Below are 24,006 nucleotides of genomic sequence, written 5' to 3'. Positions count from 1 at the left end.
CAGTTAATTAAGAGGTAATTAGGGAGGGGTGTTTATTGGCATTATATTACATCCTGGGAAAGAAATCAGTAGCCAGTCTTATCAATCTAGGTATAAATCGTGTAGAGCTGTGGTCGGTCGGCAAACTGCGGCTCGAGAGCCACATGTGGTTCTTTGGCCCCTTGAGTGTGGCTCTTCCACAAAATACCATTGCCTGGGTGAGTCTGTTTTGAAGAAGTGGCATTACAGATGTTTAAGTTTAAAAAATTTGGCTCTCAAAAAAAATTTCAGTCATTGTACTGTTGATATTGGGCTCTGTTGACTAATGAGTTTGCCGACCTTTGGTGTAGATTATAATTCTGTATACATTTTGAATCGTTATTTTAAAATCTAATATGTACATTTAAAATATATATATATTAATAAATAGAATATTTACTGAACTATATGCAACCAGGGGAAATATTGCCTTCATAAATTATTTTTTGAATTCTTTGTTTGCTTGTTTTTTTTGTTTTGTTTTTTGTTTTTGGCGAAATACTTTTTATCTCACGTTCCTACGTGGAAGCTTTGTGTGATCTGGCTCCCCTTACTAATGTGAGGGCATCTGCAGCCCTATGTCTGGAGGAATCCATGGCCACAGCCCTGCAGCACACAGTGTCCTCTGAGGAGCGCCTGTTAAAGCACTGCGGTCTGCAGTTAGCTGACCTGGGCTATTGTCTGAGACATAAAACCCATGGTTCCATTCACTCAAGCACTCCTTACAGGCCAGAGGCAGCAAAATGAATCAGGTAGCATAAAGCTATGCTCAGGTTCATTCATTTGCCAGAAAAGAATAAAGGCCAGGTCTCTGTGGGTTCAGAGGCTTCTAATAAATGGCATCCATCCATATTTTAGTTTGAGGTTTTGAAAACCCTAATGTACTTCACTGTACATGCTCACTTCCCAAAGGATCTTTTATTTTGTAATTTCATATTTATCTCCTCTGGTTTAATTTTCATGTTATTTCTTGTCTTTCATTTGCTTATCTTCATAAAAAAAACTGTTCAGTGTCATTAAGGATCTCATCTTTCTGTTAGATGATTTTGTATGTAATTATCGGAAAAGAGATGAAAATCTTTCTTGATTATCACAAATGATAAGAGTTAACTGGTAATTAATTGGGAGTTTGGTTGAGGGTGTTAATTTCTATGTGGACTACATAAAAGATGGATGTGCCTATTAAATGGGTATTATTAACTCACATTTTAGAAATAAAACATGTGGGCACGAATACATCTCACATCCAAAACATCACATTTTTGTTGTATCCGAATTGTTTTAGTACTGCTTTTTAGTTTGTATTTGAACTGAACTCCTTTTTGAAGGGTTTAATCATATCAATGGCCACATGTTAGACTGTAAGTCTTCATAAATATTTCATGTTAATGTTGTTTGACCCGGTCTGAGTGTCTGTCGGGTTTTTCCAACTGTTTCAGCCCTGTCACTTGTTGTCTGGCTGTGTCCTAGGCCGGGAAAGACCAGAAGGACTTGTCTTGTTGGTTAAGCCCAGTCAGCACTCCTTCCACTGCCTCTCACACCCCAGCTTAACGGCCCACACTGAATACTCGCCACCCTGGCCTCCTGGGGATGAATGATGGATCTGTGTGGCACCTCGAGCCTTACCTCTAGCTAGCGTTCATTTTCCATTTCTGCGATTTCCATTTCCTCTTTTTATTTAAATATGTTGGAATGAATGGGTGCTCCTGCACGCCCCGTGAGCTCCTCTGAGACTAGCACGGGCCTCTGGATGGTACTGTTCATCACTTGTTCACGTTTTCTCTCTCTCTCTCTCTCTTTGTAGTCGCGACCTATCCCTTCCCACCTTACCTCAGCAGTTGCAGAGAGCATCCTGGCCTCGGCCTGTGAGAGTGAGAGCAGGAATGCCGCCAAGAGGATGCGCCTGGAGAAGCAGCAGGTACTGCACAGCTAGGGGCCGGGGCCACAGCCAGCGTGCGGCTCACTGAGCCTCCTGGCCACGCTTAACGGGTGGATTTTGAAGTTCACAGGGATAGGGTTTTTGTGTCTTTCTGATAAGAGTTTAAACTTGACAATGAAGGTTCATGGGTGCCACAGAGACCTAACAAGCCAGATGTCCTGTGGTGGAGACCGGACGGTTGTAAATGGTTGGTCAGTTAAGTGATAGGTCCTAAGTGATCAATTAACCACCACACTTTCATCAGTTTTCCCGCTGGTTATGCTAAGGACCTGACTGTGTTCATTTCTGGTGGACATCAACTTATGACCCCTGTGGCCTAACTGCTAAGGGGCAGCATATTGCTCTGGGGGTGGTGAGATCACACACCAAGGGCCCGATAGATGGAAGTCCCTAACGTGGGAACATGAAGTAATGGAAGTCCACATCCCGGGCCACTTCCTCATCAGTGAGTCATTCACCTTGTGCCATTCCGTGTCCATTCCTGCGTCACTCTCCTAAGGGTGATGTCCAGGTGGGGTGGGCGTGAGGACTGGGGTTTCACTCAGTTTCTCTCTTGCTTCATCTACCTCTGTCTGTCTCCCCTTCTTGTGTCTGCTATGTCTTCCTTTGTTTTATTTTTCTCTCTAGCCCTCTTCCTTAATTATCCTTAATACAAAATTAAATTATAGCATGTAATTTAAATATTATGCATAATTTAAGTATTGCACATAGAAGGGTGCCATACTCTTACTTTTAAATTATTTTTACAACAAATGACAGCATGGTTCATATTTCTAATTGAGATTGGGCTGGGAAGATTAAATTGTTAATCCAATTTTGTTTTTCCTGTGAGCCAATGAAAATGGAAAAATAAAAGTAAATATGTTTCTATTCCAGGCTTAATTATTGAAAAGTGTTTCAGAATGGCATTATTTTAAATTTGATATGCTTGTTATTGATATGGCATGTGCTAATAATTTTAAATGATGCAAAAGATGAAGCCTTTGCTTAAATAAGAAATAGTACTGGCCTCAGATAAAATTTACATATGAAAAAACTAACTTTGAATTTGCTAATAATTCTTTGCTAAGTGTTTATTCACATATTCATGTTCTCAATTGAGACTTCTGTCATTATTATAACTCTAAACTTTATATTAAAATTAGTTACAGTACTATATAAATGGTGGGCCAAAAGTATACTCAAGTTGTGAGTATGCAAAATAGTTTATTCTTATATTATTATTTGTTAATCATTATATTATTTTCATACAAACAAGGTAGGCCTACTTTTGCTCCACCCTACCTCCTCGTGTTATGATTGAGATTACACATTCTGGCGTTTAAATACATCTGGCTTTGATTCTCAGCTCAACTCTTACTAATTGTGTAACTTTCAGAAAACTATTTCAGTTCTCTCTACCTCTATTTCTTCATATGCAAGAAAACAAGAATAGCAGTATTAGTCCTGTGGGGTTGTTAGGAGAACTCTAAGTGACAGATATATGTTATGTACAATACTTAGCATTTTGCAGGGCACACAGTAAGTATCAATAAATCAGTCTAGAAAAGATGATTTTAACTGATGATCTAGCCTTCCTATTGCATCAATATAAGTAAAACTAAAAAAAAAAAAGTGTTATTTGTATTGTTTCTTTCATAGGAGGTTTTAAACCAGACTCAGTCTCCTTGAGAGCTTATGATTCTAGAAATTTCAATGGCAGGATTCTGGGATTCTGTAGGCTCTCCTGGTTATCATGTTGCCATATAGCCATTTAGTCTACACTCCAGAATATTCCTGCTTTGTGTCAGTAACAAATAGAGTAGTTATGTATGACTGGTTCATGTTAAGTATTACCTATACAGTGGTCAGCAAACTCATTAGTCAACAGGGTCATCTAAGACCAACAGAAAACACAGATATTTACATTACGATTCATTAACAGGAGCAAAATTACAGTTTTGAAGTAGCAAGGAAAATCATTTTATGCTTTGGGGTCACCAAAACATGAGGAACTGTATTAAAGCGTTGTGGCATTAGAAAGCTTTGGAACCACTAATCTGGACAGAGGCAGGGAATCAAACCAGCCTCTGAGTGCGTGGACAACACCCAACCAACCAGAACACACCAGGCTGGCCAAAGGCTCCCCTCTTGTATGGACAGGGACTCTGAATGTGGAAACTTGATGTCTTCTGGGTGACATGTATGGGTTTGGGGGAGAAGGTAGGAACAAGCCTCGATTTCTGATTTTTTTATTTTTATTTTTATTTTTATTTTTGCCTTCCTATTGCTCATTTGTATTCTGGCTTCATTGAGAATTCTTCCACATTTTTCTAGAATTATTTTTTTTAAACTTTGGGTACATCTTTAGCTTAGGGTGTCATTAATTTCAAGTTGATAAATGTCAGGACGTGAGTAGGTGGTTTGAATTCAAACAGAGAAATTCAGCATGTTATGTTGATACACTTCTCAGTGCCAAAGTCAGGGGAACATATGGTTTCCGAGGTTCTCTGTGAAGACAGCATTTTCATTAATATCACTTGTTTTACAAACACTCATTTTTAGGCTTTGCAGATAAAGGAAGAATCTGACATAGTTGGTTTATGCCAATGCATTCCTTTTCTGTAATTGTGTTTTCTCATAATCTGTCCATCCCTTGCCCTGTCTTTTCTCTTTAACCACATTACAACCCATTAGTTACTCTGGAAAAAATAATGTGTTATGTATTGGGGAAATTTAGTCATAGTCACAAAGTTGTTATAAAGTTAGCGAATGCAATAGCTTGGCATGTTGAGCTGTGCTTCCTGAAGAGACTGATTGGCATGGTTGGCCACAGGCCCTTAGGAGAGCAGGGCTTCCCTAGAGCTGGGGTTCCAGGCAGCTGAGGTCTGCAGCCTTTTCTTTCCTTCATTGATTAAGGTAGGACGTATATGTCCTTATCCCCCCATGGCCGCCCTCTCCCCTCCCACTCATGCCCTCATCCCCCTGGTGTCTGTCTCCACTGACAGCCGCCTTTTAAAATGCTTTTGTTATCAGAGTAACTGGGGTGGCCTCTCCACACTGGGTTCTCGGGGTGGATTCCTTAGGACGGCTCAAGAAAAGGACCTTTCTGAGACCCGCAAAGAGGCTGTGTGATCTCATTTGTATGGAAGTGTATCCCTGGGTCCCCCGGAGTCGCCTTCCCACTGTAGGTCTTGGTAGAGCTAGAAGTAAAGCTTGCATTTCGTGCTGGCACCAGGTCCAGTTCAGCATCAGGCTGGCTGCGGTCCATCGGTCCCCTATATTGGGGTAAATTCAGGAGAGCATGCTCCGAGCAACAAGAGCCCCAGGAGCATAAGAGGAACCGAAAGCACAAGAGCCTAAGAGCGCAAATTCCTGGTAAAGGGTTAAAGACCCCCATTCCGTGCCTTTGCCATGGCCATGCCCATTCTGGCCAGGTGTAACTGACAGCCAGGTACCTTCCAGATTTCACCCCAGCTTTACTGGGCATGTGTCTATTCTCCTTCCTGTCCAGTCCCTTCCCACAGAGATCCCTGGGGAATAGACTGGTAGCTCCTTGGGGAGGGTGAGGCTTTAGCTTCTTACTGACATTGCCCATATCACCTGGCCTTCCCTTTGCGTCTTTCCTGTTGTTCACAATGAGGTTAATTACAACGGTATCGATTTTACTTTCCTATTTAGTGGAACTCTTTCTAAAATATCAGTGCATCTTTAAAACTAAAGTTTTCCGACCGTCAGTTTTAACGATGGATTTATGTGTTCATCTGCACTCAGGACTGTGCAGTCTGACATCTGAGCGGCAGCCCTAGGCCTGGGTGTCTCAGAACAGGGGCCAGGATGGGTGGAGTGCAGAGCCCGTGCGGGAGCAAATCCCAGGAAGGTCAGCTCACGCTCTTGGTCATTTGCCTCTTTTTCCTGATGTTGAAGGCGCCTGGCGCTCTGATTTGCTTGCCGGCAATGTTGACCTTTTCCAATCAATTTTGCTGAAGTGGTTCCATCTTCTATGTTTCTTATCTTCACAAAGACGCCCCATCATGTTTGCTTTGTCAACAATATATTTTTTAAATTTGCCTTTTGCTTCAGCCCAATGGTGTTTGTGTGTGTGTGTGTGTGTGTGTGTGTGTGTGTGTGTATGTGTTTAATTTTTTTATTGTATTGTTTAAGGCAGTGGTGGGCACACTGTGGCTCACGAACCACATGCAGCTCTTTGGCCCCTTGAGTGTTCTAACACAACTTCTTCAAAATAGACTTTCCCAGGTTGTGGTATTTTGTGGAAGAGCCACACTCAAGGGGCCAAAGAGCTGCATGTGGCTTGCGAGCCGCTGTTTGCTGACCACTGGTTTAAGGTATTACAAATGTTAGTACGTATGTCTCTCTCCACCCCCATGACCTCCCCAATCCCCCAGCACTTGCCTTCATCCTCCTGCCCCCACTGTCTTGAGTCTGTTGGTTGTGCTTATATGCATGCATACAAGTCCTTCGGTTGATCTCTTACACCCAACCCTCCCCTAAGCCCAGTGGTTTCTAGATGACTAGAGGACAGCCTGTGTTTGTTTTTATTTGCACCCTGCTCTCAGGTGTAAGGAAAAATGGCTCTGGCTGCTTTAGGAGTTGTCGCAGAACAGTTTTCTAAGAGTCCTTACCTGCACTCTCTCAAGAGAAACCTGATGGCTCACGTAGATCAAACACCAGGCCACCTGCATTTGTCCCCTTTTTATGTTTTGCTGAGAATGTAAGCAAGATCAAGACAGCACTGTAACTTATGCAATTACACGGGGAGGCCAGTAAGATTGACGACATTCAGAGCCAGCTGCTCACTAAACACTTATGCAGGAACACCCGTGCTCTTTTTGTTTGTTGGTTTGGGTGTTGGTTTTATTTAGGAAAACGGACAGTGCGTTCTGGCCTTGATGCTCACGGACACTCGGCGCCCCAGCACATGGCGGGCGCAGTCCCCTTTCTCGTCCTTAGGATTGCATGTGGCCTCCTGTTCCCAAATCCTCTAGAAAAGCTACGTGAGGTTTATGCTTGGCGCTGTAAAGAGGACAGCGAGCCGAACGAAGTTCAAAAGGGGTCAGAGCTGTGACTATAAACTTAATAAGATAGGTGGATGCAAGGGAGAAGTTTATCAAAATCCCAGAGGCATTAAGATTTCCATCAAATGCAGCAGTTAAAGCTCTTTAGCAGTGTCTTTCCCATCGGTTACTTTTTTACCTTCACTAAATAACTGCTTTCAGGGAGGCAGGGCAGGGACCTGAGGCGGGTGAGGAGGGGAGCCTGTGACTCAGGCCTGGGAATCAGTGTGGGGGTGTCTGAGTCATGCACGTGGGCATCCTCGCAAAGTCGCTCCAGTCGGGGGTTACTCATGCACAGCTTTTCAAAAGAGCCTCCTTTGCACATGATTAAATTAACATCTTTACGACTGGGACATACTAGATTTAATTTTCAAAATTAGAGCTACAGAGGACCTTACCCACCACTTAATTGAATACATTTATTTTATGTAAGAAACAGGCCTGGACAAGTTGTTGTTTTTCCAGTTTAGATTTTCCTTCTTCCTTCCTTCTGTGATTTTTTCCATATTTCACTAGAAGCAGAATTTCTCTTAAAAAGAAAGAAAAAAAAAAGACCAATCCAGTACAAAAACTTTAACTCCCTTTTGACTTCAGGGTAATGTTCTGAGTAATGAAACTCAGAATGCTTTATAAATTGCAAATCATAATGCCATCAGACATTCGAACATGCCAGGATTTGAATACTCTTCGGGATGCAGAACTCAGGAGGTCACATGATTCCATTGCATTTTTCTGTTCGTTATTATTGCTGATGAAGCAAATTAGAGAAGTCCAGTGAAGCTGTCAGACTTTCTAAGAAACTTCCCTGGTATCTGTGGGTCTTCTTTAATCCTTTATACAGGATTCTGCACTTGGGGTAGTTTTAAAAAATACAGAATCCTTTCTATATTTTTACATTAAATTAATTTATTGAGCTATTAGTTATTTGATCATTTTATATTCTAAGAACAAAGTTTGTTGAAACCCCATTTCAGATACCCCGATTCAGTTTTAAATTTCAACTTCTTCATTACTCAGAGTGTCAGCTCAACTATGTTTGGGAAATAAGGGTATGTATGGGAAGCATGCATATATCATTATACTAATGCAGGTGTGTTATCTTGTACCTTAATGTTGACTTCCCGTAAATTTTCTCACAAAACTCTTTGTCCCAAAACTCAGCGAGGTGTATGTCATTACTATTACTACTTACGACAAAAAATTACACTAGAGGAATGCAATTCCCCGCAGCTGCTCCTGCTCTCTGCCGTATAAAAGCCAGTTTGGGGATTTGGAGGGATGTGGGTGTAGAGCCAGGATTCTTAGTCCTCTGAGCGCATCCTGGCTCTGCCCACCAGTCTGCTGCCCAGGCTTGGTGTGGCTCCGCTCTGCTTGTGTCTGCTTGCCCGCCCACCTTACGGGGTACCTGCTCCTGGAGCAGCTGTCAGCCCACAAGCTGAGCCCCTTTCCCAGCTCTCTCTGTAGACTGCGGTGAGGACTCCACTGTAAATCCCACGCAGCACTGTAGTGGCCTCCAGGTGTTTCGGAATATGGACTCTACCATTCGCATCACACTGTAGAACTGACTCATCTTTGGCTTTTCATTACTTTGAGCCCCGAAAGATACCTAGTGATATACTGGGGATAGGGTAACCGCTCAATAAGTAATCCATACGTGGCTGGACATAGCATGGCTAAAAGGTTGGTTTTCAGGAAGGGAAGAGCCTTTCACTGAGGTGCCTGCTAACACAATAATGATGCTTCCTGAGAACGGAGCAGGAATCGCCGGAATTAGCATTGCACCGGGAAGTGCTGATGGACAGCCTGGTGGACAGTTTTAGCATCAGACAGAGAAACTCACAGCACAGTGTGATGGGACCAAGCAGGAAGTCTGGGGTGGGGAGGGAGAATGTCTCACACTTTGTTCTTTGGCCACGGCTGCTTTTCACCGTTCTGTGTGAAAAGGCTGTCGCTGTTAGGGCCCTGGCAGAGCAGTGACAGGGAGGCCAGAGGCAGGAGCTGGCCTGACACTTGCCCCGGGAGTTGTCATAGCAGCAGGCTGACTGCACAGCTTGTTCTAGGACGACCCCCACGGTGGGGGACGTTCCGCCCTCAATGCCACACACGGAACATTAATATTCAATTTGTCTGCTGATCCTAGCAGTGGCCATTCTCCTACCGCACTTATCTGATGTTTAAGGACTCATTTCATGAGAAGTCCGGGTTCAAAAACCTCAGACCATAAGGAGATGCTTTGTGTGTATCTAGGCTCTTATTCCTTGGGGATCAGCTATTTTAAAGTGTTACTGAGAAGAGAAAGGTTGGGATGCTGTAACCTGGGTGTAGCTTTGTTTTGTTGTTGTTGTTTTTAGCTATGTATGCTCTATCTGTACTCAGCAAATAAATGATTTATCCTTATTTACTCTTTACTTACAAATATATGCATGTGCCTGCTATGTCTGTGTCTTATACACAAAAGAGAATTCTTAAAAGCTATGTATAAAAAGGTATATATGCTCTGGCCAGTTTTCCCAGTGGTCCTGGGTTCGATTTCTGGCCAATGGCACATACTTGGTTGCAGGTTCCATCCCTGGCCCAGGTCAGGGCATGTACAGAAACAATTTGTGTATCTCTCTCATGTAGATGTTTCTCTCTCTCTCCCCCTCCTTCTTCTCTTTCACTTTCACACCAAAAAATCGATGGAAAAAATATCCTCACGTGAGGATTAAAAGAAAATAATAATTAAAAAGGTATATATATATATATATATATATATATATATATATAAAGGTATATATATAAAGGTATATAATACACATACACACACACACACACACACACACACACACACACACATATATATATATATATATATATATATATATATATATATATATACATTATGTCCACATAAAGTAGAGAGTACCAGTATGTTACAAAAGAAAGGTTTGGAATCATTGCTGGGGTACACTCATTTGTGTTTTTGAAATGGTACTTTTGGTTTAGTAGGCTACATTTCACACAAACATGGACATGTCCTCCCCAAACTGAAGTCTTAATAGCAGCATTAAATAATATGCAATTATGCAGTCATGTTTTAGAAACAGAGTCACATTAAGTAGCATATCATTATGTAGTTATATCTTACAAGCAGTTAACAAATATTAATGCATGCACAATCTAGACATTCAGATAAACTGTTGACAACTGCATGATTTTTAGCAAGGAAAAAAGATTTCTGTTCTAGTAATAAGTAAGATGCATGGCAATCTTGGATGATTTTACCTAAAACAAAACAAAAAAATTAAAATCCTAATACCATGATTAACAGACACCCTGTAGTTTCTGACTCATGATCTTAAAGAATGTCTAAATGTTTTCTAAACCTTCTGGAATTCCGGAGTGGCATCAGTTAAGGGTTATAAGATGTGGTGTTAGTAGATCCACATCCATGAACATGTTTTTTCTCCCCCTTTGTTTCTCAGTCAACGTGTGTTTTTTCACCTTTAGGGGAAAGCAAAAAATTTGCATCTTTTTCACTCTTTTTTTTTTTTAGCTGATGAAAATATAATGCTACTGACAAAGAAAAACTAGCAGCATAATTAGAGTAGTAATATTTTGTTTTTGCTTAAAGCTTAAGGAAAAGTAACATATTGTCTCTATAGCAATTTCAAACCAGCATTTCATAAGTTATAAAAAATGCATATATAATAAACAATTCATGGTAAACTAAATTTAATATTTAACATTTAAATTGCTTTAGGGTAGTTTTAAAAAAAACTCAGAAGCACAATTTGTGTGGATATGAGAATATGTATAATTGAGTATATTACTATGTTAACTTATGTTTAAGAATGTTTAAAAACAGAAAATACATTCACCTGAATGGCACAAAAAATTGAAACTCCACCCAATCGAATCTAAATCCATGCACTGTATATGAAGAGACACTTCTATACAGTTCCTGCAACAGGCATAGTATACCCATTCCAAAAGAGAGAAGGGGGATTTAAAAAAAAAAAAAGATTGATAGGTACCAACAAATCCAAAGCCAAGAAGGATATTTCCATTCGATTTCAAGCTTGAACATCATTATCTGTAGCCCCAACTCTGTTCTTCCTGCCCCCTGGCCCTCCCCACCCAAGGAGTTCCTGTCGGCTGGCCTCAGTTCTATCTCTGCATCTTCAGCTGCCCCAGGGGTTTTTCTTCTCTCATTCTGTCCCCTCTGTCCTTTTCCGTTCATGATGCATATCATTAGCTGGTATGAAACCCTCAGAACCTCTTCGGTCTTCCTCAGAGGCCTAGGGACCTGGGCTGCTTGAATTGACCTCTCATACCTCCTTCCAGGTAGCCTCTTCAGTCACCAGCCCCTGCTGAGATGGCTGGGTGGACCCGTGGCATCACGCACCTCCTCTCCTTAGCTAGGAGGGTTGTCCAGCACCCCCTGTTTTCATGGCAAGCTTTCTGGAAACTCTCCCTTGTTGTCTAGTGCTGCTTCCTGTGTGTTAAGAAATCCAACTCATAACTTGAGCTGACTTCCAATTTTTACTTTCCATTTTTTTTTATTGAAGAATGTGTATATGGCTTTATGCCCATGAGTTACACCTAATCAGAATTTACCAACAGAACTATTGAAGACTTAGCATTTAAAATGTATTTATAAATGCAAAATATATAACCACTTTCAACATTTTTTAAATGGAAATAACATAAATTATCTTTGAGTTTTATTTATTTTATTAAATTGATTAGGATGACATAGGTCAACATGAGCATATAGGTTTCAGGTGTGGATTTCTGTGTTACAAGATCTGTACTATACATTGCACCACGTGCTAGACACCCAAAGTCCCATCTTCTCCTGCCACCATATATTAGGGCCCCCTTTCCTCTAGTTACATTGAGTTGTATTTAAAGATTTGAAGTAGGGTCATTATTTCTGTTCATTTTTTTTAATGACATGAATTAAATATTTTTTATCATTAGGAGACTGAAATAGTCTCTCTCTCTCTCTCTCTCTCTCTCTCTCTCTCTCTCTTTCTCTCTCTCTCTCTCTCTCTCTCTCCTACATAGTGTACAGAGTATAGATAATGCTACACAAAATGAAAATATATATCAAAATAGGAAGAAGTTAAGAGCATTTGAATTCCAAGCTGGAATTCAAAAGGAGGAGAATTAGCCCTCTTGCTATGGACATATGCTTTGCCTTTCCAGGAATCATGTACTCCATTGTGATCTTCCTGTCAAAGCGGTGTGAGTGCTTTGTGTACAGTACTGCCACACCCCCACCACAAAATCTGTGTTTTCTACAAACCTTACTCTTTTACTTTTACTTAAACATTTTGCTTAGTTGTGATGTTAGGTACAAGATGGGAATATTCTGTAGACTTTATTTTTTTCTGCTTGAGAGACAGAGCTCTTACAGGCCCCTTGGTTACGCGTTGTAGCCCTGTGCACAGCTCCTAATGGAGGCCCTCTGTAATTAGACTTGTAATAAGTGCTTTTTAATGATGGGTAGGAAACCAGTTAATAATGAGCAGCTTCTTGAAAACTACTGCCCATTCATTAGCTATAAAGTGCTGACCACGCTTTAAATGTGTCGACTCTGTTCTGAAATCAAACCGAAATTAATATGCGTTTGTGCATCTGTCTTTTGTCTCTTTGTTTGCCTTATGGCCTTTCTCTGAATCAGAGAGCACTGGCAGATTGGCTGGGATCTATCAGTTATCCAGAGGCGTTCAGCAAGGCAGGTTCTGAAAAGTTGTCTGTGCCTTACAATGAAGGCAAACACATCAATATCCCCGAGTTCACCCCCCCACAAGACTGGGGCTGCCTGGCCCAGATTCTTCCCCTTAGTCCCTTTCTGAGCAGCCGGCTTGGGACGAGGAGAGGGCCTGCGACTCTGTCCTTGTGACATGCCAGGGCCTCGTGTTCTTCCAGCCCCAGATGTGAGGTACACGGAGAGGGTGCCTTTATGTCAATAACTCGAGAGCTCCTGCTTGTGAAGCCCAGATGAGGACCCTGGGGCTGGCCCACAGCTGTGGCCACGGCTCCCATCAAGATGAGTCACACTCATTAGCACTTTGGTTATTTCAAGGAAGAGTTGTCACGGCTTGCTTCAGCAAGTCAGAGAAGCACTGCTCCAGGATTTCTGAAAAGAAGCAAAAAGAAAAAGAATTGAATCATGCATTTCTTAGGGCACTAAACCCAAGCCTATCAAAAGAGGACAGTTGGGGTGACCCGCAGGGGGTGGGCTGCAGAAGTGCTTTGTTTGGCCTGGACGTTGCTGTAAACTGTTTGCATCTGAAGGCTTCTCAGTGGTGCCTGGGCTCTTGAGTTCATCACTGTCCCCAGTACTCCCTGCTGTCCTAGCCCGGGGTCTCTTCACTCATTTCTAATCCTCGCCTGGCCCCTAGAGGCAGCTGAATTTGGCACCTAAATTGAAGGAAAAAAAAAATCACTGGGATGACAAATATGATAGTCTTTAGATGTTTTGCACATTTCCACTTACAGGAATGCACAGATATTGTCTCCTCTACACATTTCTATAGTAGACTAGAAAAGTATGTGAATGGAATAGGAATAAAGAATCTATTTAAATGCGACTCGTTTCTATATTTTAGCCTGGAAAAAATGTGTTTTTGCCCTTGAGAGGATACTTGCTATATTAGAAATAATACATGTATTAGTAAGAACATGTGAAGAATATATGAATACTAGAGGCCTGGTGCATGAAATCTGTGCACAGTAGGCATTCCTTCCCCTGACCGCTGGCACTGGCTTCCCTCTGGTACCCGTGACCGAGGCTTCCCTCTGGCCACCGGCAGGCAGGCACCCAGGGCTTCCCCTAAAAGGTCATCCGGAAGGATGTCCAGTCTAATTAGCATATTATGCTTTTATTAATTTAGATAACTCAAACTCAACCTCAGTTATAAATTTTTTTTTGGTACAAAATATGAAAACAATTGAGCAACATTATTTCTTTACCCTCTTGGCATGTGTCCATCCGTATTCAGATGGAATGGAGCTGCCTGTGACTTGCGGGGAGCTCAGAGGGGAAAGAAGGGTCCTCACGTAGGTGAACACATCATCTGTTTTCGGTCGTAGCCAAGATGTGTTTAGTTTGTAAATGGGGCCAGAGCCTCTGAGCTAGAATGAGAAGATGCCTAGAAGGCAAAAAAGTAACTCGTTAGTTAATTCGTCATTGAAAGTGAAGGGTCCCTGGGATTCAGCACCCTCAAAGCCCAGGGCTCATGAGACCCTTGAAAGCAGTGGGTGGGAAGGCAGCCGCCAGCAAGCACCGAGGGCACCCAGCTGACAAACACATCGAGGAACTGGGGCCTTACTCTCACATTCGTCTTCTGTGAGAGTTTATGAGAATCGCACGGTGTTTCTTTTCTTGGTGGTGGTGTTCAATACTCTCCCCGTGTCACATTCCACGGTCCCCAACAAGCTTTACAAAGACCAATATGAGCCTATTGAGATGGATTCTGCGGGGTGGACAGAACTGTGTCCCTTTGTTAGCCCATAGGCACCAGGATGGGGAAAAAGGGAGTGGAGGGTGAGCCCCGCCCCCACATTTAACTGCAACTGTGGGTGCGCCCCTGACCAGAAATAGGGTGTCTCAGCTGCTGCCGGGGTCACACACAGGACTGTGCCCTCATTCCCATGGGAAGGTTCACAGAGGCGGAGCAGGAGGAAGGTTGTGGTTCATTTGCATAATGTAGGCCCCTGGAAATTAAAAGTATTAATCACCTTGCTAATTTTGTATGGAAATGAAAAACTGCTCATCAGCAAATACAGCTTCCAGCTCAGCGCCTGGGCTGAAACTAGCCACCAGGCCACCAAGGGGAGGTTTGCAGTGAAGAGGATGCTGAATTCATAGGGAAATGTCCCAGGCCGTCTCGTTGTCTCTCACTTTTCTTAATTTTTTATCTTAAAGGCTGTTTTAGGATTTAAAAAAAGCCCTGCCTCAGTCATGACTGAATGGTGTTTGTACTTGGAGCTATAGCTTAGTGCAGTTAGCAAATTTTATGAGATTAAGAAACAAGTTGGAATTTTTGCTTATAAACATCTGGAGATATTCCTAAAAACAGATATATTTATTGTCCATGCAAAAAAAATTGTAGCATTTAGCATCCACTATAGTATTTTGCATTCAGGAAACATGAAAACGAAGTACTTTTATTTGAATGGCTTTTGCCATTTCTTCAGAGTTACACGGTCAAGGTCATGTGGAAGGGAAGTGATGGTTCCATTTCTTCTGTCATGCCTTGCACTAATAATAGTAATCTATTGGTTTAAAAATTGAGTCTTAGGTGACCCTGCTGGTGTTCTCAACCTGTGGGTCGCAACATTAGCAAGGTCGAGAACCACTGCTGTAGAGCCTAAGACCATCAGAAAACACAGACATTTTATATTACGATTCATAACCATAGCAAAATTATAGTTACAAAGTAGCAACAAAAATAATTTTATGGTTGGGGGTCACCACAACATGAGGAACTGTACTAAAGGGTCACAGCATTAGAAAGGTTGAGAACCACTGGTATAGATGAAGGCATCATGAATCGAGATCAAGCATTCAGGAGGCAGAGCAAGTCATAGCTGAGAAGTGAGAATGTGAGGTCAAGTGTACAGTTTGCCATGCTTAGTGGGAAGCACCTATGCAGCAGAAAGTGTTTATGTCCAGTAAAGAGCTCAAAGTGTGGACCCGGGGACAGGTCTCCATCGTAGATGTGGGTTTAGATTTCGAGGTCTGTAGTGCACAAGGGGGTCAAAGAAGCCCTAAATGGGATGATATCTTGCAGGGAAAGGAAGAGATTGAGAGAGAATAAAAATGGAAGGAAAAGAGAAACTTAGACTGATTCTACCAAAATGTATCGTGAAGTCGGGTGATGTGATCAGCATCTACAGGAGGGAGCTCTGTGACTCCGCAAACACAGGTGATGCTCAAGGCCACAAGTGTGTCTGTCTACTTGTTAATTTTAAGAAGGTCTCTGACTTATCAAAAATACGCACGACTTTCTGAATAACAAATGAACTTCTCGTTGTCGATGCAAACAATCGTAAACTTTATATCTGATAGATGAAAAAACATGCCAACAGTGATATTTCTCTTTCTACATACCCTTCCCCCACAGTCACCACGCTAAACCAGAGCACTTCACATAATTAACTTGTGAGAACCAGAAGCAGGACTGGTGAGGGGAGCATTTTTAACAGCAGAGCGTTCACGTCTATATACATGTAACATCCACACGTGGTCAGGCGTAGGCAATGTGTTTTAAACTCATCACAAGGTTATTTATTGTTAGATTATTTCACGTCATCTGATGCACGTTCCCTTTAACACTTAATTCCACATTAATGTAAAAGCATGATCACTCTGCTATTCGGGCATCGCCATTTTTATGGCTCTTCTAATTACCTTAATTTGACTATTTCATGATTAATATACTTGAAAACTCAGAATGGATGGGTAATTTTTATGCCCCATTTAAATCAAATTAGAATAACCGTAAGCTTTTATTCCAACGTGTGGGAATGAAGATCTCAGTTATATGGCTCCTTCAAGGTGTACAGATCAGATGGACTTACATTTTGCTAAGTGATCGATCATAATGGCCAAAGGAATCCCTTGTGTGGCGCGACTGTGGGGAGGAGTAGCTCATTCTGCTCCTGCAACCATGCCGGCTCACCTGTTTCTCATTTCGAAACCATTTATGATTACCTCCCATCATCAGCGTTGACATAGCATCATTAGTCAAGTATCTCTATTCAAAAAGAAATGAAAAGGATGAAAATAGCCATAACCAGGTTTTTTCTTTTAACTTTAATTATATTTTTCGAGTGTCTGTTGGCAAGTTTAGCCTCCTCCTCTTTAAGTCCAAAGTGAAAGCTCTCAAGACCAGACTTAGAGGTTTCCTTGGCTAGAGGGATGGGACTTCTCCATTGCTAGTGGGGGTGAGGTTCTTGGGGTGCCACTGAAATATGCATTTGTGGAGGCCCTCACAGAAGGATGAGATGGGGTAGAAAGCTTTATTTACATGGAATTACATCCCCATGTTGGCAAAGTCCCATTCCCCTTACCCCAGTCCTGGAAGGATGCAGCTGGCAATTCAGCAGTCCCGGAAGCAGAGCCAGTGTCCAGAGCGTCCGTCCCACGGGGAGCTGGTTCTGCAGAGCAACAGGCCAGTTCCAGCCCAGCAGTCCATTGTGTGGGCAGCTGCAGGGGGGCCGAGTGCGCATGTCCCCCACAACAGGAGTCCCAAGAAAACCACAAGGGACAACTCCTTTGTTTAGGAGCTTATGCATCTCAGATCTCTGAGCTGGCGGTGGCCACACCTATATACTTTAGCCAATGACCTGTTCCCAGGGGTGACTTACAGGCAACTACCTTGCCAGTGTCACCCAGACTTTACTGGGCATGCTTCCAAATTGCAGCTTTTTTCTGGCAAAAATGCACAAGTGGCACGCCTTTAAAAGTTGGCATTCCCTTTGCTCCTCTCCTCTGATTAAGAACTGGGTTATCACATCCGCATCCTTGGATTTAGGGCACATGTGTCAAACACAAGGCCCGCGGGCCAAATCCAGCCCGCCAGGCCTTGCAATGTGGCCCGCACCGCGCTGTCATCACTGCACTCCACTGTCAGTTTATGACATTGTCAGTTTATGACTGTTCAGTAAACCATTCGACCCGCGATTTAGGCTGGATTTTAGATTTTGGCCCCTTCTCTGATTGAGTTCGACACCCCTAATTTAGGGTAACTGACATCTGAAGTAAATAAACAGGCTCCGAGAAGTCACTTTTAACGTACTCATGTTGACTTGTGCTTCTACAGCATTTTGTGCAATGCGTCCAACCATCTTTTTTCAACATAAACTGTAACCTGACTTCATGCTTTGGGAAAACACAGCCATGAATGGGAAAAGAAAGTCAGTTTCTCTTATTTTATCTTTTAAAGTGGCAGGCATTGTTTTTACTTGATTTGAATGAAAATGTTAGCCGAAACCAGTTTGGCTCAGTGGATAGAGTATCGGCCTGTGGTTTGAAGGGTCCCAGGTTCGATTATGGTCAAGGGCATGTACCTTGGTTGCAGGCACATCCCCAGTGGGGGGTGTGCATGAGGCAGCCAATTGTTGTTTCTCTCTCATCGATGTTTCTGACTCTCTATTTCCCTTTTTTCCTCTCTGTAAAAAATAAATATATTTTTTAAAATGTTAGTCAAAATAAGTTAATGCCTGTGAGGATATTTGAGCATTCATCAATGATATAGACATGTTATGTGGACAACATAAATTAAACGTATAGCTTTGTTATCAGAGTGATGACCTATCAGGAACTCATTAAATCTCTTTGTAAAACCCCTTTATGGATCACAGATTTGATTACATTGTAGATGAAATAATGTACCTCTTGCTGCCCAGCATCATACTCTAGATAACCATTATGTAGGTATTACCTTAATCTGCTGACATCACCGTGTTAATAGGACCTTTATGTAATAGCTAATGGTGAACTGCTCTAAGAAGTCTTATCAACCTCCACTATGTTCACAAATAAAACTGAAAAACTTTTCTGAGGGGAAAATACTGTGATGTGCAAATAAAATTATTTCCAAAAGGTTTATATCTGTAATCAGATCTTAGAACCTCAAAGAAACAGCACTTTTAAACTTTCATTTTGGTTATATTAACAAAGAAACTCAAAATTGAGTGTTAGAGACCTATAGAAAAAGACATTTACTTTTTTAATTTGATTTTTTTTTTTTGGTCAATAACTAAATGGCAGAATATTAAATTTAAAATGCCAATTTAAAGGTGCTAAGTCTTTACTTTTATTTTTTAATAATAAAACATTATGGCCCCCAGGAAGAATGTCAGAGTAGATAACTGTGCAGTGTACATGGTTCCTTCTTGCCAGCCACGCATTTACATGCATTTGAGTTGGAGCCCCTGTTTATTTTGTAGTTTTCTTTAAGGAAACAGTTCTCAAAGCTTTACTGTTTATAAAGCCATGTGAGTATGTGTGTGTGAAAATATTGCTGCAAGGACAGTTTGTCAGCATAACCTGTTCTTCAGAGACTTTGATAAAACTCTGGGTAACAGCTGTGCTGTGGTGATTTTGGTTTCTCAAGTCAGAAACCAAATCTGTTATTTCAAATCTGATCGTGTTTTTTTGGATTTAGACAAAAACGTGTCTTTCCTTATTATCTGTTTTAGTGGGTTTGGGAGCATCTTTGCAAGGACTTACCTTCTGTGTTGGCGTTTTAATCATTTGTAGGGCCAGCAATTGCAGGAGGCTGCATGGAATGCTTCTGACTATATGAAAGGAATTATTTCCTGAGTGTTATTACATATCTGAGTGTGAGAGTGTGTGAGTGTGTGTGTGTTGATGGCATGATAAGTCACTTCTCATTATCCTAGATAATCACATTTACTTTGAGTGCATGCAATTTTTTCCTAGGAAAACAGTCTTAATGGGACCTCTGATTCTAATTTTTTATGAATTTCCCTGGAAACGCATAGCGATGTGCTTAGTTCTGGAACAATTACTGTCAGTGGAAGAAGAGAAGCTTTTAGAAGTAGGTATGTTTTCCAGCAGTTCATATGTGAATACATTGCACTTCCTCAGCCCATCTACACTAACAGAGCAAAGGAGAGATTCAGAGCACTAACTTAAGTAAAGCCACTTCTGCTACATAGACTACAAGGAGCATGTAAAGGCAGGAGGCATCCAGTAACAATATTCTAGACAGTTCAGGCAAAGGATGCCACGCCACAATCTGAGGCCTATGAATGTTTCTTTTCTTTTAAAAAGTGGGTCACTTGGGCCCTGATCAGCTCAATGATGAACTAAAAATGTAATTTGACATTGATGCAATGATGCCTGGCAAACTCCAATTGCTGTAACAATGCAAGGTACACAGGAAGCAGAAGAAAGGCAGATGGATTATTGAATCTAACAGTAAGAGTATTGTTTTGACTAGCTTTATAGGACAGAAAGCTTAATGAAAATGTACAGTAGATGGTAGAGGTAAAGTCTAAGAAAGAGTAGAGGTCTTTGGAAATACAGTAAAGGCAATGTAACATTTCCATGCCAATTTTTTGGAAACCTACTTTCAAACAGTTGAGTGGAATCAAGCAAGTCTCATTAACAATAACAACAAAAGTTGTCTAGGAACCCTGAGTAAAGGATTCCTTAGGCATTTTGGTGGGCTAGGATACAACCTGTGTAACCCAAGTAGCAGCGCAGGTCCAGCAAACTTAAGCTTGCCTCTGTCCAGTTTCTTTGAGTAGAGTACAAAGGAATACAGACCAGTCTTCTCAAACAGTCTTCTCTTCTCCTGTAGGATCAGACCTAAACCGGCAGTTAGATATCCCCTGAGGGGTTCCAGATTGGAGAGGGTGCAGGTTGGGCTGAGGGATACCTCCCCCCCGCCCCCCCCGCCCAGTGCACAAATTTCATGCACCAGGCCTCTACTAATATATATATTTTAAAAATTTTAGAAAATTTAGAAAACTGTGTGTATATATATATATATATATATATATATTTAATTTTTGTAAATTGATTTATGGAATCATATATTTATGCATGCAGCATTATAAACCAGCAGGGTATGTACTGCATCATGCTCACCACCAAATGTCTAGCTTCTGTCACTATACACCTTTATTGGCTTTGCCCTCCCTCCAGTAACCACAAATCTGTTGTGTGCCTCAATAAGACTGTTTTTGTTTTGTTTTTATATTTCACAACTGAGTGAGTGAAATCATAGGTATTTGTCTTTTTCCATCTGACTTATTTCACTCAGCATAATGTCCTCTTTATCCAAGAAATGAAAACAACCAAAGTGTCCATTAATGAATAAATGATTTTAGAAAAATGTGTATACACACAGTGGAATACTACTGAGCCACAGAAGGAGAAATCTTGACTTTGCAACAATATGGATGTACCTTGAAGGGTGTATTTATTGATAACGCCAGAGCCTAATTATAGAAGTCACCATAGTGTTTCTTTTGTAAAAATATATTTTTTTATTGATTTCAGGAAGGGAGAGGGAGAGAAGGGGGGAAAAAAATAACAGTGATGAAAGAGAATTACTGATAGGCTGCCTTCTGCATGCCCCCTACTACGGATCGAGCCCACAACCTGAGACTCTTCAGTCTGCAGGCCCTCTATCCACAGAGCCAAACCAGCTAGGGCACCATAAGTGTTTCTTTAATCCAGGGATGGGGAACATTCAGTGTGCAGGATATATAAGGCCCAAGAAATAATTCGGTCTGGCCCTGCCAAGGCATTAGGGGTGAGTTAATTAAATATATGACCAAAAATAGCAGGCTAATTTTTAAATTGATAATTTTGTATGGCCTTTGAATAATGTTATAAATATCCAATGCTCCTAGGCAGAAAAAAAAAATTCCCCACCCATGCTTAATCTATTATATATTTTTAATCAATGCAATCAGAATGAAAATGATCTGTATTATCTAGTGCACTGCTGGAGGTCATTCAAGCTATCTTCTTGTTTTGGAATTTTTTTAAAAAAAAATTTGAAATAAGTCTCATAAAAGCTGAGATAGAAATTTTTCTGTTTGATTAAAATTTCATTGCCTAGACATGCAGTATTGTAATATATTAATATTATCCTCTTTTGAAAATAATCTTCATAGCAACCCAGGGGCAAACTGTATTTGAGACTTTGGGAGCTAACTATTATTAAAAAGTTCTGAGAAAACATTTGACTTCAGGAGGTATTCCTTTTTTTATGCCATTAAAATCGTGCTTCTTTGAAACTAATATTAGTGATCATTCAAAAGAAAAACATTAATTAACTTTACATTAAACTTTTCCACAAAAGACAATGCAGACTAGATTTCATTGGAATTTTCATGTATTGTATTTCTTTATGTATAGTGGGCTGCCAAGAACCTTAATAATGAAAATCTTCAAGTACAAGTGACTCCCTACAAAGCCTGTTGTGATTATTAATGGAATCAATTATCTGTCTGCTCAGTGAGGTTACTATGGTTAAAATAGCAGTTAATAATGAAAGCCTGAGGTAGATTTTAAATATAGTGTGTTTATGTTTAACAACACACATTCTATTATACTAAAATTCAATGAGAAAATACAGTGAGGACAATGCCTTTTCACTTTCTTCTTATTGAGAAACTCTTCCTGTGAGTGTATTTTGTTTTGTCATTTTCTTACCACAGGAAAGTAGGCTGGTGTGTTTCAGAAGAGCCACCGATGTCCCCAAACTAGACATTTTATTATGTTGCCCAGGTTATATTCAGTCCAGAAAGTGGGCAGTTACATTGTTGGTGAAATTGCTGAGGCCAGCCCCTTCCCGAGGGCCTCCAAATCACTTTGAAGTACAGGATGTTCTTCTCTTGGAGTCTCAGTGACCACATGTCTTGACAGAAAGACGACCTCAGAGCTGAGTGGTGTTCATGGCACTTCGTAGTGTTTTCTGAGGGAGAGCAGAGCACCGCGGAGCTGGGGTCTGGGTAATAGGAAGGATGCGTGGCTGAGAGTCTAACCCGTGAACTGCTCCCCACCACCAGCCTTTGAAACCTTCCTACTTTCTCTACGAGTTTGACTTGAGATCGTCATATAAGTAGAATCATGCAAGGTTCATCTAGTTGTGACTGGCTTCTCTCACTTAGCATTATGTCCTCAAGGTCCATCCATGCTGTAGGATGTGACACGGTTCCCCTCTTTCCTTAAGGTTGGAGACCTTAAGGAAATCTCCATACCATGTCTTTATCCATCTATCAACGGACATTTAGCTTGCTTCCACCTTGTGGCGATTATGAATGACTCTCTTCATACATGTTGAAATTCAGTTGAAAATCAGAAATTATTTCATCTCCAATAGTGTCTCCCTTCCTTCCTTCCCTCCTTCCTTCCTCCCTCCCTCCCTCCCTTCCTCCCTCCCTCCCTCCCTCCCTCCCTCCCTCCCTTTCTTCCTTCCTTCCTTTTTAGCCAAGTTGTTGAAAATGTGCATAGATGCTGACTTCATAGGGACTCGAGGGTATTTTTTCCTGTCCAGTGCAGACGTGTGGATAAGAGTAAGACAGTCCTGCTCGCGGTCAAATGGCCCAGGGGCTTGGTGGGTAATGGAATGTTCTCATTGCAGGACAAGTCTGCGCCAGCTGACAAGCAGAGCAAACCAGAGGTGGCCCAGGCCACGCTCGCAGCCTCCGCGGTCTCGGGCTCCCAGGAGGTGCTGTACATCAATGGCAACGGGACCTACAGTTACCATAGCTACAGAGGCCTCGGAGGGGGGCTGCTGAGTCTGAGCGACGCTTCCAGTAGCGGTGAGTCTCTATTATATATTATGAATTTTATGTCCATGTGGAGGTAGTCAATTCTCTGAACCTGAGAGAAGAAAATGAATATATTGTTAAAGCAAGAATCCATGCCAACCTGCTAAAAAACAAGACCATGTAATGCAGAACATCCATTTCGCTACAAGGATGTCCCCTGTTCCGTTGCTGTTTCTGGAAGTAGTAGCGTGGTATGCAATGGGAGGATTGCTGGTTTTTATACTGAAACGAATTCTCAACTAGAGAAATAGCCTTTAAAAACAAATAGTTCTACACCACCACCCCCAAAGCTGTTAATGTACTATTCTTCAAAAATAATGACACATTTTCTTAATGTTTGAAGTTTTGAATTTGGAAGTTTGAGGCCTAGGGACTTGACTGACTTGATGAAAGATGCATACACAGCCCTCCTTGTACCCAAGACCCTCCAGTGACAGTGCATCCCAACGGGGGTAGCGTGCAGCTGTAGAAAGTCATGAAAAACATCCTTATATGTGCCCAGTGATGACAAGTCCATGTGCCAATATTCATTCAAGAAGGACTTACTAAATAGCTTGAAAAGTTGCATAGAGGCAGGGATGAGAGAGAATGATATGGGAAAAGGAACGTAAGGCAGAATTCTCTGCTTACACTTGTTTCTATACTTGGTTTGGTAAACTTAACTTTGGGACA

General features: G+C 41.5%; 1 protein-coding gene and 1 long non-coding RNA gene across 8 annotated transcripts in view; one reads left to right on the top strand and one right to left on the bottom strand.

The window, feature by feature from the left end:
* Positions 1 to 24,006, top strand: part of NOL4 (nucleolar protein 4) — a gene marked incomplete at its 5' end in the record, with an annotated part of 199,607 nt that overhangs the window by 149,863 nt on the left and 25,738 nt on the right. For all 7 annotated transcript variants that reach the window (XM_084888711.1, XM_084888710.1, XM_084888716.1 and 4 more), the window contains 2 exons: positions 1,823 to 1,936; positions 23,145 to 23,325. In XM_084888711.1, coding sequence (XP_084744837.1) covers positions 1,823 to 1,936; positions 23,145 to 23,325 — 295 coding nt within the window. The remainder of the gene's footprint in view (positions 1 to 1,822; positions 1,937 to 23,144; positions 23,326 to 24,006) is intronic.
* On the bottom strand, positions 11,786 to 20,340 carry LOC311625008. Its single transcript, XR_014795421.1, has 3 exons — positions 20,224 to 20,340; positions 13,978 to 14,156; positions 11,786 to 13,141 (listed from the first exon to the last, which is right to left on the bottom strand). It is a non-coding gene; the product is annotated as an uncharacterized lncRNA (long non-coding RNA).

Source organism: Pipistrellus hanaki (genome assembly GCF_964339955.1).
Source record: "Pipistrellus hanaki genome assembly, chromosome: 6".
Classification (NCBI taxonomy): domain Eukaryota; kingdom Metazoa; phylum Chordata; class Mammalia; order Chiroptera; family Vespertilionidae; genus Pipistrellus; species Pipistrellus hanaki.
This window is presented reverse-complemented; position numbering and strand designations above follow the sequence as displayed.